The sequence below is a fragment of the Staurois parvus genome, unplaced genomic scaffold (genome assembly GCF_062004578.1).
Source record: "Staurois parvus isolate SC_StPar_1 unplaced genomic scaffold, SC_StPar_1.0 ptg000763l, whole genome shotgun sequence".
In the NCBI taxonomy this organism is placed as follows: domain Eukaryota; kingdom Metazoa; phylum Chordata; class Amphibia; order Anura; family Ranidae; genus Staurois; species Staurois parvus.
In genome coordinates this window covers 446,498-465,604 of record NW_028318559.1, presented here as the reverse complement: position 1 = coordinate 465,604, position 19,107 = coordinate 446,498, and the positions used below count along the sequence as shown (strand labels likewise).

At 42.9% G+C, this 19,107-nt stretch overlaps 1 protein-coding gene across 2 annotated transcripts in view; it reads right to left on the bottom strand.

The window, feature by feature from the left end:
- Window positions 1-19,107, bottom strand: part of SPDL1 (spindle apparatus coiled-coil protein 1) — a 143,519-nt gene that overhangs the window by 112,630 nt on the left and 11,782 nt on the right. The window contains exons 1-2 of one of the 2 annotated variants that reach the window (XM_089654397.1): window positions 15,745-15,803; window positions 10,650-10,823 (exon numbers count right to left, since the gene is read on the bottom strand). In XM_089654397.1, the coding sequence (XP_089510523.1) occupies window positions 10,650-10,811 (162 nt within the window). In that variant the 5' untranslated portion in view covers window positions 10,812-10,823; window positions 15,745-15,803. Of the gene's footprint in view, window positions 1-10,649; window positions 10,824-15,744; window positions 15,804-19,107 lie in introns of those variants that run through there. The other variant, XM_089654396.1, reaches the window with a different exon arrangement.

Here is a 19,107-nt window from a genome sequence, read left to right as displayed (position 1 = left end):
TGGCAATGTCTGGTCTTTACCCTCTTTAGGAATTAATGTGATATGTGCCTCGGAGAAAAAGCGCATGGGCTGTCCTGGGGTATCTAGTAAATTGAAAGATTTTAGGAATGGATGTGCTAGGACGTCAATGAAAGATTTGTAATACGCGGTAGTCAGTCCATCGGGTCCCGGGCTTTTGCCTGGTTTTAATTGTGCAATGGCCTGTTGCAGTTCTTCCAGCGTCAAAACACCATCCAGTTCTTTTGCTTGTGACTGGGAAATGGGTTTAGGGAGAAATTGAGCAAGAAAAGACTGGATAATGACCTTACGTGGTCTAGCGTCCCCCGATGGTTTGGATGGTAAAGGTAGGTTGTACAGAGAGGTATAATATTTTTCGAATTCTGCTGCAATATCCGTGGAGGTGGTAAGCAAGAGACCTTGTTTAGATTGAAGTTGAGAAATGGTACGAGACGCTTTTTTAGATTGCAAGGCCCGAGCTAAAAACCTGCCGCACTTATTTCCATGTTTGTATAAGAGTTTTTGCGTTAAAATGTACTGCCGCTTTGTTTTCTTTTCCACTATGTCTTGAAGTTGTTTGCGGGCTTGGTCAAGTTCGTATGCAGACTCGACCACCTTAGCGCGTTTATGCGAGCATTCCAATGTATGAACTTTTTGGAGTAAGGAGGTAAAAGACGCTTGAGGCATATGTTTCCTAGAAGCAGATATGGCAAGCAAGCGTCCAGGAATTACACATTTGATATGCTGTGGGATAATTGGCATTGGCAAATTTAGGGATGTGATCAGCTTGAAAATGAGTTTCTTGAATGAAAAGCACGTCTGGAGTTGTGAGCGTTTCTCCGGTATATTTAGGCCTTTTGCGTTAAGAGATGCCACAGTGAATGTACAGTGGGTTCGTACAGATGTGCGTTTAGTGGACATTTTATTTTTAGAAAAAAAAAAAAAGGGGGGGAATAAGAGTAGGGGCGGTTGGGGGAAGAACGGAGATATAGGAGCGAGTTAGAATTGAAAGAGTGTTCTCGAATTCCCCCCAGCGACATGTTATATCCAAGCTTTACTCCCTTCTTGAAACTACTAGTATATCTCAACCTCGAAAAGCGTGTGAGGCTTGGATACGAGATTTACAAATACCTTTGTCAACTGACGACTGGGATCACATTTATGAACATATACATTCGGGCTCCATGTGTGTTTCCACGCAGGAAAGTAATTACAAATTATACTCTAGATGGTACAGAGTTCCGTCCCTGCTGCATAAATTTGACCCTCACATTTCAGAGTTGTGCTGGAGATGTAAACAGACAACAGGCACACTCCTACATATCTGGTGGGATTGTCCCTTGTTGCAGCCTTTTTGGGAAAAAGTGCGAGATATAGTCTCACAAGTGACTACTTACACTCTGGAATACACCCCGGCTCAATTTTTACTTCACCACTCCTCAATTCCGTTAAGGATGTATCATAAGTCTCTTACCCTGCATATGATAAATGCGGCAAAACAATGCATTCCTGTCCACTGGCGATCAGAACAGATTCCTACTGTGCGGGAGTGGTTTCATAGGGTCATCAGAGTTGCGGAGATGGAGGAATTGATTTCAGTGACAAGAGACCACCCGGAGAGATTTCGGAAAACTTGGGCGTGTTGGAAACACTTCCAAACTACCAATTTCTATAATCTCTATATGAATAACTAAAACTAATCTACAGGTCGTGAATACCGTTCAAAGTTATCACCTCTGGAATAGCGCCGCGGACCGTGTTTATCGAAATGTATGTTAAATCCTAAGGATAATACCTATTAGCTTGTCTACTATATTATATTATGGTTGGCTTAATAGCTATTACCTATTACTTGATCCATTCTTCCTCTTTCACTTCCTTCCCACCTCTCCCCCCCCCCCCCCCCCCCCTCTCCGTTCCCCCCCCCCCTTTTTTTTTTTTTTTTTTTTTTTTTTTTTCCCCTCTTACTCCTCCCTGTGCTTTCTAAATCTTCCTCCATATACAGTACTCTCCTCTTTTTCTTTTCTCTCTTTTCTTTCCTTTTGTCTCATATTTCTCTCTTAAACAACTATTTCTACATACAAGCAGAATCTTAACTTAACCGGGTGCGGAATTGCACGAGGCGTCCGCCTCAGACATCAATGCTGTTTTGTGCTCCACTACCCGATTACTTAAGCGCTTTTTACCCCCGACACTTGCATCCTCTATACCTCTATTGCTTACCATCCATATTTGCGAACTTGTTATTCTACTTTGTTTACTGGGTAGCGTGATCTCCTGTTTATGTTTACTGCATACGTCAATTACATGTCTGACTACCCGTCTGCGTTACGGGAGATTGCTTCAGTTATACGTGTGCAGAATGTGCTCCGTACATGTCTTTAATCTCAAATGTCTTGTATTTCAATAAAAATTTTTTGGAAGAAAAAGAATTGAAAGAGTGGAGTGGAAGAGCGAAAAAGAGTTCAGGAAATCAGAAATCAGTAGAGGTGAGAAGCATTAGGCATTCACATTCAAAAACAGACAGATGTGATGATGTTTAATCCCAATACTGATCTAGAAGAGTAAATTCTGGGGACAGAGTAGTCCAGCTATGCTGTCCTGTAAAAGCAGTCGTAAGGTACTTGGTGTATGGTGTAGTAGAAATCGGAATTGTGTCAGATCCAGAGGAGGCCTCCGTGAGGTGTATCAGGACAAACCCAACTAAAACCTCAAGGGCCCACCAGTTATCGTGGGAGTGAGAAGCAAGTGTAGTGTAAAGTCCAGTAAAAGAAAGCCATGACACAAGGAGGTAGGTGGATGTCAGCTAGTGGTGAAGGAGAGAGGTGCATAAGGTATCACGGGGCTAAACATAGGCGATAATACCTATAAAAGGTGTGTTAGTTGTAATACGGTAATCATTTGTAGGTGGGACTCGAAGTGGTCACTCGTGTGTATTAAGGGAATGTGATCTAATGGCCATTGCTAATGTGTTTAGTAATGTGTAATACTCTTTTAGTAGGGCATTAAGGTGCGACTAAGTCACCGGATTTGGTGTAGTTATACCGTTACAGTACTACAGTATCACGAGGTGAGCAAGAAATAAAGGTAGTGATTCTGTAAATCTGCGACTGGTCACATGTCATGTAGTGCGGCCCAAGAAGGAAGCATGATGAGCTCTCCTATAATATGTCAAAGCAGACTGCAAAAACATTAGTTGTAGATGAAACCATAGACATAGCAAATACGTGATGCAATAACAAGAAACGTATTTCAAGGGCCAACCTTCAGGTTAAACTGTGGCTCTATGATCCTAGTAAAAAAGAGAAAATGAACTCAAACATGACGTAGTACGCTGTACAACAGGCCACCACTGTACAAGGAGACAAACTCCAGAAGCACGTGGTTATGAAAAACCACTGAGGAAGTATCATGCGGTTGTGGCCAGTCGAGAGCATGGTCCAACAAAATCCAAAAACATGTAATTAAAGACTAACACAACTTTAAAGCACACTGATATTGTGCATAACGCATTAGTGAACTCCTATTCAGTATACATGCTGTTACATCAGGTTTGAAGACAGTTAAAAAGCTGAATTTTGAGAACTAGGAGAGCCCTAGCTTGCTAGGGTAATCATATCCAAAATTAAGAGGGATGTGAAGGCCATCAAGCTATAATAAAAGAGGGAGGTGATATTGAATCGATACTGAGGGGAAGGGGGAAGGGCAGTAGTGCATTACCCGCAGTGTTTCACTTGTGAATGCATACATCTGGATGCGTATGTGTGAGTAGGGGTAAACATTATAGTCAAGTCAAGGAGCATAGGTAATTAAGACTTTTGCGGATAAACTAAATGGATGAGGCATGGGAGTAGTTAAGGCATAGTTCTGAATCAGCAGTGTCACAGGACCGTAATGTCAAATATGAACTCATAGATATCAGTCTCCTTCCAGAATAGCCCGTGGGTCAACGCATGTACTCTGCAGGCAACTCAGGAAGGCCTCAGTATACAAAAATAAGATAAACAAAAGATCACAGTTGCATGACCTGTCCTGTCTGGGGAAACCATCTGCAAAGTTTAAGATTCAGTGACATATACATAAAACCAGTCAAATAAGCATTCTGTAGTACTGGAGCTCAAAAATCGCATCACGCTCCGGCCTCGGCCGATACCACCAGCAAAGTGCGTCGTCATTGACCGATCCTACTTAATTCAAAATCGGTAAGAGTATCGACCACAACTCTGTGGACACCGCTACTATGCAGTCTGCAGAAGTCAAGAGCTAGCATAATCCTGGTGTCCACAAACAAAATCGGTGTACACATATAATGAGCAGATGTTGTACATAAGAATGAAGACAGTCCATTATAATACATATACACTAGCGCCTTGTCTCAAGGTGTTTAGGATTACCTTCGGAGGTGAAAATGAACCAGCATTTGGAATGTTAGTCCAGCTGTAAGAATAGCCAGTAAATAGATAAGCGGTAATGCACTGATGTGGGGAGAGGGGGAACGGAAAAGTGTTATTCATGACGTGCCTTATGGTGCGCTGGAGTGGCTGGAGAATTGTCCCCAAGGTTGAGCTGTCGGCTTGCAGGAGAGGACGAGGTGCGATGAGACAGTCTACATCACCTTGTTCCTCCAAGATGGCCAGCAGAGTGGGCCTCCATTGGTTCTTCTTCTTCCAGGGATGTGAAGTGGGATTCGCCTGACCAATTAGGTATGTCCACTTTAGGAATGTCGAGTGCTTCACAAACTGGTATAACATCTTCCGGGAATCTTAGGAGCGCAGATCTTCCCATGTGTGTGGCTGACAGGCCAAAAGGGAATCTCCAGCGGTAAGTAAAACCCCTGGAGCGTAGTAGCTCTAATAAAGGGCGCAAGTCCTTTCTACGTTGTAAAGTGAGATGTGATAGATCTTGAAAAAATTTAATGTCTGCTCCATTAAAGATCACACGAATGCGCTCCCTAGCTCTATGCAATATTTCTTCTTTAAGACGGAAATCGACTAAAGCAACAAATTATGTCCCTTGGGGGTCAGACTCTCTACCCCTAGGTCGTAATGCCCTATGGAGGCGTTCAAACTCAATAAGAGACTCTTGCGGCCTTTCCAGCAGATCATTGAACATGGTTAAAAGAGTTTGGTTGAGTTGACCAGGTTCAATTGTTTCAGATACACCGCGCACCCTTAAGTTATGACGTTGCCCCCTGTTGTCTAGGTCTTTGATGTGGCGGTCCAGCTCTCTTAGGTGCATAGTTTGCGTATCTACCAGCATGCGAATATCATGAATGGCAAGGTCATGTGTGATAACTTTATCCTCCACCGCTTCAAGCCTTTGGGCTACCGCCTGCATATCGATATGCAAATCTGCTATTGCGGCAGAGAGAGTCTCTTTAATATCTGATGCAACCACTTTCAAATCCTCTATAGTGAGAGGTGGGGTGTCACGTTGACAGGGTGTGGTTGCTGTGGCTGAGTTCGTGTTTTGCGAATGAGGCGTCTTGTGAAGCGACTGTGTTGGAGAAGCAGGAGCCGAAGCCACAGCGTGTTCTGGTGTCTGAGAGTGAAATAACTCTGGAATGCTGCGATTTGTGGAGCCGTTAGGCCTGCGGGGGGGATCTGGAGCGTGGGGTAGCAGGTTTCCTATCAGTTTTCCCCATAGCAGCGGTGTCTCTCCTTGATAGCATCAAAATTTTCACCTCGTGTCAGGTCTCCCGTAACTAAGCCACCATGTTTTCTGGACCCATGCTGGGCCCCACGGTGTTTATAAACTTATGTGCAACTCTGTCAGGCCCCGTAATGTGTTGGTTTTCGGGTCCCTCAGGGCGGATGTAAGGGGCCCTTTTCAGTACTCCCCAGATGCAGGGCCGCAGGTATGGAAGGTTTTGTGGGCCCTCTGGTGACTCAGTAGGGTCTATGGCAATGTGGGCACCTCGAGGATCCCAGTGTAGGCTGTGCCCCTGGCCCACTGAAGGCTCATTGAGGCCTATAGAAGTGTGGGCGTTTCTAGGCCTTTATTGCAGGCCGTATCCCCTGGTCTGAAAGGGGGGAGGGGTCCGCTAGTCCGGGGGGGGGGGGGGATTGCCCGCTGATCCACAGGAGTCCCCTCCCGCCTCCCACCGCTTAAACCCGGCTCCCGGCCGGTAATGATTTTAGCCACGGCTTCAGCAGGCCGTATTCGGCAACAGGGGATCGCTGCCGCGGAGGGGGGCGATATGCACCTGGCTCACCTCCGCTGCAGTCCCGCACGTGCCGCGCTGTCCCTGCCTGTCGCTCCGGGTCCACTGCCGCCTGGATGGCAGCGGATTGTGCGAGTCTCCGCCGGAGCTCCAGATCACGCGACTTGTCCAGTCGCCATCTTGGACACGCCCCCATGATTAGGATAACTTTCATTCTCATAACCTGGAAGGTGGTGATGACGGATGCAGGCTTTACAGGTTGGGGCAGACTTTACAACTCCCTAACTGTGAAGGGGACCTGAAACTCTTCATCAACATTCTGAAACCATCGGATTGACTCAACACTGGACTCCTATTCCACAGTATCACCCAACCAGGGTGCAGTCAACATTGGCCAATATAAACCATCAGTGGGGCACCAAAAGTCATGCTGCCATAACAGTAACAAATCTGATACTCTCCTAGATGGAAACTTATATTCCAGCTCTCCCAGCCTCCTACATCCCTAGAGTGGACAATTGGCAGGCTACTTGGTAAGCCGCCAATGCATAGACCTGGGGAAATGGGCTCTGCACCTTGAAATCTCTTGAAATCCCTGTCAAAGGTTGGTAAATCTAAAAGTGGATATCTTGACCTCCAGGTTCAACAACAATCTGAACAGATAAGTAGTCATGACTAGGGATCCTCTGGTCTTCGCAGTAGATGCCCTAGTGATTCCTTGGATTCAGTTCAGACAGATTCATGCCCTCCCTCTGATGAAGATCCTCTCAACTGCTGTGCAAATAGAGGAGAAAATGGTTCTGGTGATTAACTGGTGAAGTAACACCAAACTAGCCCAGTCAGATGTGGTACACAGATAAACTCAGACATCTGGTGACAAGCCTTGCACTCTTCCAAACAGACAAGACTTACTTGCCCAAGGCCCCCTGTTCCATCCTGGCTCCCTATTGCTGGCTTTAACTGGCTTAAATTTATTTATTTATTGTACAATCACATCTGTCCCTAACTCTCAAGGAGCTGACAATCTAAGGTCTCTAACACACATTCATACATACTGTACACATACTAGGGCCAATTTAGACTGGAGCCAGTTAATCTACTAGCAATTTGGGAGGAAACCAGAGTACCCAGAAGAAACTCACACAGGCACAGGGAGAACACAAACTCGAGGCAGGTAGCATCATGGTTGGGATTCAAACTGATGACCTTAGTGCAGCTAGGCAGAAGCGCTAACCATTTAGCCACTTTGCTGCCCCATCTTCAGTCTGGTACTGACCAGCGTCTGGACCAGAATACCCCTTAAGGGGCAGGTTTCTGCATAATCCATTCTATGCCAGAGACCTCTTGCCTTGCCTAGGCCCTTATGTAGGAGGCCCTGCTTCCTGTTCCGCCTTCCCAGGAGTATCAGACAACTTATTTCCAGAGACTATGCTCTCAAGGAAAGGGTTCCTATTTTACACCTTCAGAGCTTATTTCTGGGCTGTTGAATGTCTCCTGGGATTTTCAGCACCAAGTATCTCCATCTTGGATTTGCAAGGTTGCCACCTCGTTCTTTGTTCACACTTTCTGCTTTACCAGGTCAGGCCTCAGCAGATGCAAGCTTTGGCAACAAGGTGTTTCAGGCTGTCATGTGAATGTTTTTGATAGTTCGGTTTACTATGTTGCTGCCCACCCCTTAGTTACTTGATTAGGGATGTCCCATGTTCTATAAATTTCTGTACAATAAAGAAATGAGGAATTTTGGACTAGTCTGTAAATTTCTCATTTTGAAGTACAGTATAGACAAAATGCCCCTCCACGTCTTTGCTCGCTCCCCTTTTTTTTTCTAAAAAACTAGAGTCTTATGAGTAGACAGGGTTATACAAGTGCACAATAGGGGAGGCCCTAGCAAGTTTGTTCCTTTGTCCAATCACCTGAAGATAGCCTGCACAAAACCCATGGTATATAAATACAAGTCATGTCCCTATAAAGATAAAGAGTTAGGTAAGTCTAAATTCCCAATATATTTCCAGAATTCTTCATGACAGCACCTGAAAAAGCATGAATGCACCCACTGAAGGCAGGAAACACAAATGCCAAGTCTTTGAAAGGAGGCTTGCTGCAGCCAATATTTGTCCAAGGATCAGGATGAGCTTTCTTTCCATGTACCCTGTACTGACTTTCCATCAATACATTCAGAGGGAGACCCCCCCCCCCATTCTTATACTCTATAAGAGTAGAATATTATATTTAAAAATATCGCTATGAATTACAATGCGCATGAATATGCTCGGTTTTGTAAAATAATGCTTGCTGCTGTTTATTCCATTGTTCCCCCCTCTGTCCTGCAGATGACAGGTAAAAATGTGCATGCGCAACCCCTGAAACTCAAACACTTGGCATTGTTCCCTACCCACACAAGTGCAGGCCACTTGCTCTTGCAGCTAAGCATTCTGCAAGAGTGAAAGAGCAGGATGTCTAAGCAGTTCTTGAAAAGCTTTCAGTGCTTCCAAGATGGCTCCAAGTTCTCTGCAATTCAACATTTTCTTCCCCACAGGAACAGGTACAATCACATATGGTGACACCAAGGAAGCAGCAGTTTCCAGTTCAGTAGTAGTTTAGATAGGGAAAATATTGATGGTCGGTAGTCTTAAAATTCTAATTTGTAACCTTCTCCAATGAGCCACTAAATAAAGAGGTTTGTGGTGTTATGGTAACAGTTACCCCTCTCTTCAGTTTACCTTTCTGGCCTGCCCAGGATTTCTGGCCTAAAAAGTGAATTCCACAAAAGAAGAAGAATCCCCAAGTGAAGTTATAAAGGATAAATTCACCTTGGTGAGCGTGCACCTTTACCTTTAATAAAAAATAATAAATGCACTTTGTTTTGCAGGTAAAATAATGTGCACTTATTATTTTTGTTTGCAGGAGCCTGTAAAGCATTGCACCAGTGATCAGCAGGTCTCCTGCGGATCGGTCAGTATATCTTCTTGCCTGTACGGGATGTACAAGCAAGCAAGATAAACTGACAGGAAAAATGAATGACCTACCACAGCGCTCCACAGCGCAGTGCTAGTTCATTGACTACAAGCCGACAGCCGCTAAGGTTGTCAGGACTTGCAGTCTCTCATTCACAAAACGGGAAGCAGGCGAGGATCGGGGACCGTTCTGATCACAACATGTTACACCCTGAATATGTTACAAAAAAGTTCATCAGGACAGAGGATTTGGCAGACATCCATTATATAACCGACCGCTCTGCTAAGAATAGCAAAAAATTTCTAAAATCTCCTTGGGCCTGCCTACTTTAAAAGGTGCTTTCATCTGTGCTGGTCAGCACAGAGGATGAACCACAATAGCTGTCTGGAAACAAATGGAGCCGTGTTTCAAAGGCTTTGAATTTATGTTCCCTGCCTCTGGTGTATGGAGTTATGATCTTTCAGGTGCTTTCCTGCAAAGATGGGAAAACTGCGATTACCTGGCATTTGTAGGGCAATATAGCAATTAAGCAGCTTTTGACTTGCTTTGTGTCCAAACTCCTAGAGGCAGAACATAATTCCAGATGCCTGTTGTGGCTCCCAATGAACAATGTTACACTTTCATACAAGCAACCATTTAAATTACCCACCCTTCCATGACAACGTTCGATTGGTCATAGAGGTACAGGCAGAAATTACACTCGACTTGAAAGACATGTATACAGTCTGAGCCTAGGGTTCAACATTCTCCCAAAATACAAAGGAAGTGATCTGAATAACAAGTATAGGTACTTACAATCACCACAATACTTCCACATTAAAAGAGAAGCATGGACTTGCAGTGAGAATTGAGCAATCAAACACCGCTGATTGCTCAGTTATCCCCTTCCACTCTGAGCAGAGAGCCATGACTGTCAGTCACTGGCTCTCTGCTCTGCACCTCCAATGTTCACTGGAGCGTTGGGCTGTAAAGGGGGTGGGAGGGGCTGGCTCAGGCTCCCAGGAGTGCACAATGAACTACACTCCTGTGACCTACAGGATAAGTACAGCCAAACAGCTTAGGGTATACTTCACCAGAGAATCTGGTCTTGCCTAAACTATTTCAAAAACAAAGAACAGCACTGCAGCGCAAACACTGGTGCTTACCAGTTACAGTATTCCAGTTATTCCAGATGGAGTACCCCTTGACACTTTGGTTCTAGCTGCACAAAAATATTCAACTTTCCACTTTAACCCCTGCATCCTACCCAAACCAGGTGCTTGGTATTATTCCACTTTCAAAAGCCAGAGCCTCTACGGTCCACTGAAGTATGCACTTCTGACAGATGAATGACATTAAGGGGCAGAAATTGAAATACCATATACATTCTTTTAGCACAGTCAGCTTTGAAACATTTTGGGCAAGATTAGATTTACTCAAAATGAAACTGGCAACAAAATCACAAGACCATGTAGCGAGGGATCTTTCACCATTACCAGTTGTGGAAATCGTCAAGCAGGTCAACTTAGACATTTATTAAAACTGCGCCATTTACCTCAATGACATGAGTCATTTCATTGCGTTGTTCTTCTAATTGATTTTGAAGATCACTTTGGCTTTCCAGCAGTTTAAGGCCATATTGTGCAGCCTTACTACGCTCCTCCTCTGCTTCTTTTAACTGGCGCTGAAGTTTTATTACTATATCAGATCGGTCCATAGCGCCTGAATCCTAGTCAAATGGAAAGAACAACGTTAAATTAAAGATTTTGTATATTAAAAACACAAATAAAAAATAAATTTTACTACTAAATATCTGTCTATGCAGAAGCATGCAAAAAAACTAAAAATTTAAGCAAAGGCTGCAAATTACACTTACACATTTAAAGCACGGTTACACCAATAAAAATATGGTTTGTTCCACCTTAGTATAATGGAATCTGGGAGTATGACCAAAGTACAACACTTCAAATTTAAATTTTTAGTGTGGATTTCTTCTAATTTTCTGTTTCTTTGTGGTTTTTTAATTGACAAGAAGTCTTTAGCGCATACCAACTCAAAAATTAAGTTGCCCTTTAAAGACATTACATGAAAAAAAATAGAATAATAAATATATATTGAAATTAAATTATTATTATTATTAATAATAATAATAATAATAATAATAATAATAAAACATAATAATAAAACATAATAATATAACACCCACCTTTCTTGATGAGTTGACAAAATTCTCAACCACTGACAACTTAAAGTATGTCAATGCAACAATTTAATGTATTTTTGTTTTTTGGATAGATGATTTTATCTAAAATGTCTACTAATGGAATAGAACACAGAAAAAAGGGCATTGAACAAACTTGGATAGTTTATACTAAGTACTGTATGTCTGCTGCTATGACCATTACAGCAGATTACCTTGTAATCTTTATAAAGTCTAAAATCCAGTTTAAGTGCTAACCTACCATCTGCTGCAATATGGCCTATACAGTAGCAAAATGCAGGTTAGCAATCTAAAGTAACAGAAAAAAATATCTATCCAGAATAACCCAAACTCTTATCATGAAAATCTGTTTCAGATTATACAGTGTCTTGCAAAAGTATTCATAACCCTTGAAATGTTCCACATTTTGTCACAGTACAACCAAAAACATAAATGTATTTTATTTGGATTTTACTGTATGTGATAGACCAACACAAAGTGGCACATAATTGTGAAGTGGAAGGAAAAGGATAAATGGTTTTCAAAATTGTGGCATATAAAATCCCAATAAAATACATTTACGTTTTTGGTTGTAACATGACAAAATGTAGAAACTTTCAAGGGGTATGAATACTTTTGCAAAGCACTGTATGTCTTCTGAATAAAGCAAACAATACTGGTAAAATACACACACACACACCTCTATTATTTCCGCAAACTGAAAAATACTTCACATTAAAAATATTGCCCGGGGTTTCAGACCATTCCCCCCTGGTGGCCTGGCTGACTGCTAGATCTCGCACTACACTGTCTAAGGTTCCCTGGAAATGGAATGCCTACTGGCTTAATTTATTGACATCACATGAGACCATCTCAGCCCACATTGAAGACTATTTTCCCCAGACATGTTCAATGCCAGGATGTATTGACTGTGTGGGAGATGTTTAAATGCTTTTTACGGGCTTTATTTTTTTTTATCTCGGAGATAACGGCAGTGCAGGCGGCCACCAGGGAGCAGGAATCTAGGTTGGCTTCCAACAGCTAGAAGGAGCTTACATCTCAGATCCATCAGACCCTAACAGGAGAGCGTGACTATCAGCTGAGGATGTGTACCACTGTGCAATCATTCCCCGGCAGAGCATGGGCTATTTTTTTTCAAAAGCAGGATTTTACGAGGAAGGTGAACAGACCGGCCGTCTATTGGCCAAAATTGCCCGCACACAAACTATATCTCAGACAACTGGGACCCTGGCAATGGAATCTGGGGCCCTGGCAATGGAATCTGGGGCCCTGGTTAATTCCCCAGAACTTATTATGGTCACTCTGGTTCAGTTTTATACTAATTTGTATCAGTCTAAGGTATCCCCTCCCCCAAGATGAGCCTTCAGCAGTACCAGAGTTCCATAGATCTGCCTACCCTCAAGCATTCTCAGAAATGCCTTTTTAGAGATTCTCCTATTACGCTAGAAGAGCTGCAGAAGGCGACCAGCTCCTTTCCTCATGTAGAAGGCTTCTGGAGGTGGACAGTCTACCCATAGAGGTCAATAAGAAATATGCAAATATTCTCCTGCATCTACTGCAGGAGGTCAATGCCTCGCTAGATGTTGGGACTCTACCTCCCTCTATGTCAGTGGCTCAGCTTATCCTCCTTTTGGAACCTGACAAACTTTCTACTGACCCGGGCTCATATGGGCCTATCTCGCTGCTACAAACTGATGTCAAAATCTTAGCCAAGGTCTTAGCTAACAGATTGAACAAAGTAATTGCCAGCATAGATCATCCAGACCAATTTGGCTTCATTCCACATAAATCCACTGCTAAAAACCTGAGACGTCTATTTATTAATATTCAGACCCCTGCAGATAATATAGACAGCCACACGTTGCTGTTCCAGGACGCCACAAAAGCATCTGACAGCATCAAATGGCCGTACCTTGGGAACATCCTCAAATGTTCTGGCTTTGGGGATAAGTTTATTTCCTGGGTGCGACTTCTTTAAAATGCCCCGAGTGCAGTTATCAGGGAGGGGGGTAGGGTCTCCAAACCCTTTCAATTGGAGAGGGGCACTAGACAGGGGTGCCCGTTGTCTCCCCTCCTCTTTGCCCTCTCAACTTAACCGTGGGCGGCTCTCATTAAATCAGCGGAAGGCATCACAGGATTTCAATATGATTGCATACATGAAAAAATGCTTTATGCGGATGATATGCTGGGTGACACTGGGCCCTCCTTACGCACTGCCACTTCTATTATCTTTACTTTTGGCACCTACTCTGGCCTTAATATAAACTGGTCTAATTCAGCCCTACTGCCATTTGATAGCCCCATAGACCCCACCCTCCCTTTTTAGTCATTGCAAATTACCTCCATGTTTAAATTCCTGGGAGTCTATCAAATCATCTTACTATTGTAAACTTAACATGTTACTAAACCCACAACAGTAAAATCAGTCTGTATATGCAGTAAAGCTTGCTTCTTATATTCACTGTGGAACCTAAGGGGTTAATCCACCACATTGTATAAAAATGCTGTTTGATCCTGACTCTTCTGATCCTCCCCTGCTTCCAGTATCTCCCTTTCATCTTCTGATAAGACATATAGTGTGAAGACACTCTGCACATGCGCAGTTTAGTGTGTATTGCTAGAGAGGTTTTTTTTTCTTGGGAGGATGCATGCAATCAGCACAGGGCCAATCAAAACTGTCCAGACAGAGGTCAGGGGTTCGGCATCCTCCTAGAGCAGAGAGAAAACCTCTCCTACAAGCTATAACATGTGCTCTGTTGGACACTGATAGAAGTCACAAGACTGCTCTAACTGCTGATGAGAAAAGGTATTTAGCATGTAGTGTGTGGGAGACCAGATATAGTGAATGTAGGGTCCTGTGTTTAGTAACACTTTAATATACTACCTCTGCTACTTAAGTTTAAAACTAAGGTCAAAATATGGGGGAAACTGTGGCTCTCCCTGATTGGTAGAGCCAATTTGATAAAGAGGATTCTTATGTCCCAGTTGCTTTAATTTACTTCAGAATACCCCTATGGTTATACCCCTACAAATTTTCCATAGGGTCAATTTGATTTATAGATCTCTACTTTGGGGGGACAGGTCACCTAGAATCAGGCTGGAGTAGTTACAAAGGCCTAAAGACAATGGAGGCATTGCTTTACCTAACCCGTGGGTTTATTACCTCACTGCCCAATTGCAGCACCTATGTACTGGTCCCCAGACTGCTGCAGTGGACCCCTCTCCAGGTCAGGACTCCGCCCTAGATATATCCATATTGTCTATAAAGCCAAGGACTTACCAGGAGGACTGGAATCTCTCGGTTTTCTGCAAGCCTAACAAGCTATACACAACCTTTGTGTTGATGCATAAAATTTGAACTAAAGTCAAACAACTAGAAGGGGTTCAGGGTTTTACAAGTTATACGCCCACCTGGCACAATTAAACTGTCCCAGAGCTAGCCAAGCTCCAGTACACCCCTTTGTCACAAGCGAGGTGTCTTACACACCTACGCCTCATTTTCAGAAACTACAGTTTAGATTTCACCTTCTGAACTCTATGTTCTTTTATTATATGCAAATTAAACGTGTCGTTTTAGCTCAGGGTCCTTCATGGAATTGGCATATGTCCCCCACCCGTCTTTCGTTTAATCAAGAACTCATCCTCTATGAAAGGCCTTATATCTCAGTGTTATAGGGCGCTCCTCCTAAGGTTCCTGGAGGGCTAGCACTGTAATGCCTTGGAAAAATGGAAGAAAGACGTAGGTGCCTTTGAGGAGGACCAATGGGATAGTGTCCTTGAGTCTGTCCATCTTAGCCCCTTGAACACATCCCAGAGGCTCTCACAATTGTACATTATTCTTCAGGCCCACTATACTTCTTGGAAATTACATGTTATGGGCCTTCTGGACTCACCTACTTGTTGTAAGGGCCGCCAAGACCGGGGCACTCTCATGCACACGCTATGGCACTATCCGAAATTACTTAGCTACTGGGTCCAGGTAATGGAAACCATTAACAAAGTACTTAAAATTGCCCTACTCTTAGACCCCAAAGTATGTCTGTTGGGTGTCTTGGTTGACCCCCCAGCTGACTGACCATTGTAGAGCTGCTTGAAACCGGGCTCTGTTCTAAGCCAGGAATCTTATTCTACAACATTTGAAGGCAGAACCACCTATACATAGAGAATGAGTAAACCACATAGGTTATACTCTGCGGTTGGAGAAACTTATCTATCAACATCGGGGATGTCCTGGTAAATTCAATAAGTTGTGGGATGACAGGCTGGCTACACCAGGTCTGTCCCCCATTGATCCAATTCTGGATAGACTTGTAGGAGATCCCCTCACTGGGATGAGTTTAATACCCTTCTTGTTTGGGCAGATGTGCCTTCCTTGATGTAGTGTATACTGTTGTATTCTCCTTGTTATCTGGGTTCAAATTAAATTTACCGCTTTTTTTTTCCACAAATACAGTTTTCTTTCTGTGGCATTTGATCACCTGTGCATTTTTATTTTTTGCGCTGTAAAAGAAGAAGAAGAAGAAAAAAAAAAAAAAAAGACCGATAATTTTAAGAAAAAAAACAAAACAAAACAAAAAAAACAATATTTTTGACTTTTTGCTATTAAACATGCCCAGTAAAAAAACAAAAACAAAATTTCATCATAAATTTAGGCCAAAATGCACTCCGCTGCATGTCTTTGATAAAACAAAAATCCCAATGCACGTAAATTAATTAGTTCACGTGAAAGTTATAGCATTTACAAATGGCGGTATATATACACAGGGATTTTTTATTTTATTTTTACTAGTAACTGTGTGTGTGCTTTCAACTGTAAGCACACTGATTTGCATGGCTCTGCTATGTAGAGCCATGCAAAACAGTGTGCAGGAGCTGATAGGGGAGAGAACTGTATTGTTTACATACAGTTATCTCCCTTCGTCGGTAATGCTCCTCGATCACCAGGTGGCGGCGAGTAATGACCGGCTGGGACCCAGTGACTGACAGCCGAGGCCGCGAATAACTGGACGGGTAGGGAGCACGCTCCCTACCTGGAAATGCAAAATCACGTATATATACGTAATTTTGCACACCGTACTGCCCTGTAGCAGTGTTACTGCTGTAGGGCGGATGGGAATTAAAAAAAAAAAAAAATATTGCCCAATTACAAAAGAAGAAAAAAAAAAAAAAAAAAAAAAAAAAAAACGACTTGTACTTCCTTTAAAACATTAGACATCATTTTGTATAAAGAGGGACATGGTTGGAACCGGTCTGTTCCTGTTGGGAAAAGTGGAGTTAAAAGGGTTCCAACCTTTCCCTACTGTACTAAAACCACAAGCGCTTTATTGTCACAACCCAAATGAACAGCTCAGTTCCTATCCTGGTTACCAATCAGATGGAACGAGGCTTGCCGAAAGCCTGCAAAAAGAATGTTTGACCATTTAGCCGCTCTTCACAGGAACCATGTATCCTCTGGAGAGACACCAGTGTTCTCTAGCCAGGAGACTGCCAGAACGTTTGTGGCATGACCTTTGATATATTCCCGGAAATCAAGTCTATAATGAAACACTTAGAATCTCTGTGCCCTCTGCATTGCCTTAGCGCAACCTTTTTCAATCAGGGTGCCTTCAGGACAGCCATGGCAAAATGCCTAAAAAATTGCCCAAAAACTGTAAAAAAGCAGATGGATCAAGCCTGCCTTTTAGTTGCACAAAGCCAGATTTTCATTACAACTTTCTAGCTGCCGGCGACATAACAAACAATTATGTCATCAGTTGCTAAGAAAGACATTGGGCGCCGAGAGAGAAAACTGAGGGAGAAGAGAAACAATGGAATACTAGTCCGTACCAGTGTGCAAAGGTGTATTTTCTTTGGAAGAATAAATCACCTCATTAGGTGTCCCACATGTGCAGATGTTGCTACATTCTGTAAAACTATTAGTTTAGTTTTTTACATTTTGTAATGGGTGTCTCAAGATTGTGCAGGATTTTAAAGGGTGCCATGACTGAAACACTGCCTTAGCTAGTTGGGACAGTTTGTTGTAGTTCCTGTCCACTAACTTAGGTCTAAATTGGTTACAAAACATTTTATTACATATAGGGGGTTAGTTACTAAAACTGCAGTTCACAATCTGGTACAGCTCTGCACAGAAACCAATTAGCTTCCAGGTTTTATGAAGTTAGAAGCTGATTGGCTACCATTGACTGCTGCACCAGATTCTGTGTGCACCAGTTTTAGTAAATCTCCCCCATAGAGTATTAAAAAAAAAAAAAAAAAGGAAGGATTTAGATCTGTACAACCCAGGTTATCCCAAGAAGAATTCCGTCTTCAGGAAAGGTTCCGAAATGGTGATAGACTGTAGCCTGATAACTCTACAGGCCATACAAGGGAGTGATACTGTACTTGTTGGGGAGACGGACTGAAAAAGCCTAAAAGCGTCCTTCAAAGTATAACTAAAGTCCAAACTTTTTTCTAACACCTATTTATCATGTTAAACATTATCGTAGAAAGTGAAAGAAAATCCCAAAATTAAGTTGTCCCCAAAAAAGTAATAGTGAGGAAAATCTTCCAATAGGGACTCTAGTTCTGTTGACCTGGGGGTCCCAAGTGATTCTTTCAATTTACAGGGATTTCGTCTCACGTCCTGTTTTGGCTATGGGATAGAAAACAAAAATAAATCTCCCCAATGTCAGGGGTTATAACCCTACCTTGCTCTCTCCATAATGAAAAAACAGTTGTCTATAGTTCTACATTAAGGGCTCATTCACTAGTGGTTGAGGCCCGGTAAAACCCTGCAGTTGAGCTTTACTTATACCCCCCTCCAAATGTTACACCCCCCCGTAGCTGCAGAGGCAGTGACCAAGGAAGGGGGGGGGGTAGGTGTACACGTGTCACAGTGCTTTGCTTCCCATTGTATCCCCATCCTTTTCAGCAGGCATAGTGCCTGTCGAACAGACCAATTCCAGTGAATGGGGCCACTCTGCAAGTGCCCTGCAACCATGTGCAGTGTGGAGTTCTTGAATGGCTATGTGCAGGTATATTCTATTACTAACATAAACCCATCCACATAAAACCCCAAACACATACAGTCTGCGAGTTTGCGAAAGTACATGCATACGCCCACATTCATGTCTATGGGCCAGGTGTATGTAGGAACTGTGAAGCCTGGGCATGGAGATACACCTACGCCTGAACTTTACACTGTATGGCCATGCGCATAAGCCCTTAATCCAGGGTTTTTGTAACTTCTTGTGCACTAAACTGAAAGCTCAAATCAATGTCATCAGCCTAAGCGATCTTCTGACATCTACAGAACTCCTCCTTTCTCTCTATGTTGGAGATGAGAGGAGGGGAGGGAAGGTGTTTGTAGTCCAAATCTGTAAAGCAGCCACCATAGATACAGTGATATTATTTAAAAAGGGGTCAAAATCTTTACCAAGTAATTATAGACCTGTTAGTTTAACTTCTGTAGTTGGGAAGATACTGGAGAGTTTAATAAAAGACCACACAGATGAGTTCTTGCTGGAAAAAAATATTTTCAGCAACAGACAGCATGGATTCATGAAAGACAGAAGTTATCAAACAAATCTGATTTCTTTTTATGAGGTGAGCAAAACCTTGGACAGAGGGGTGGCGGTGGGTGTGGTATACGTGGATTTTGCAAAAGTGTTTGACACAGTTCCCCACACATGGCTAATGTGTAAGGTAAAGTCTATAGGCTTGGAAAAATCTGTGTGTAAATGGATAGAAAACTGGCTAAAAGATCGTATTCAGAGAGTAGTGGTTAAGGATTCATACTCTGAATGGTCTGGGG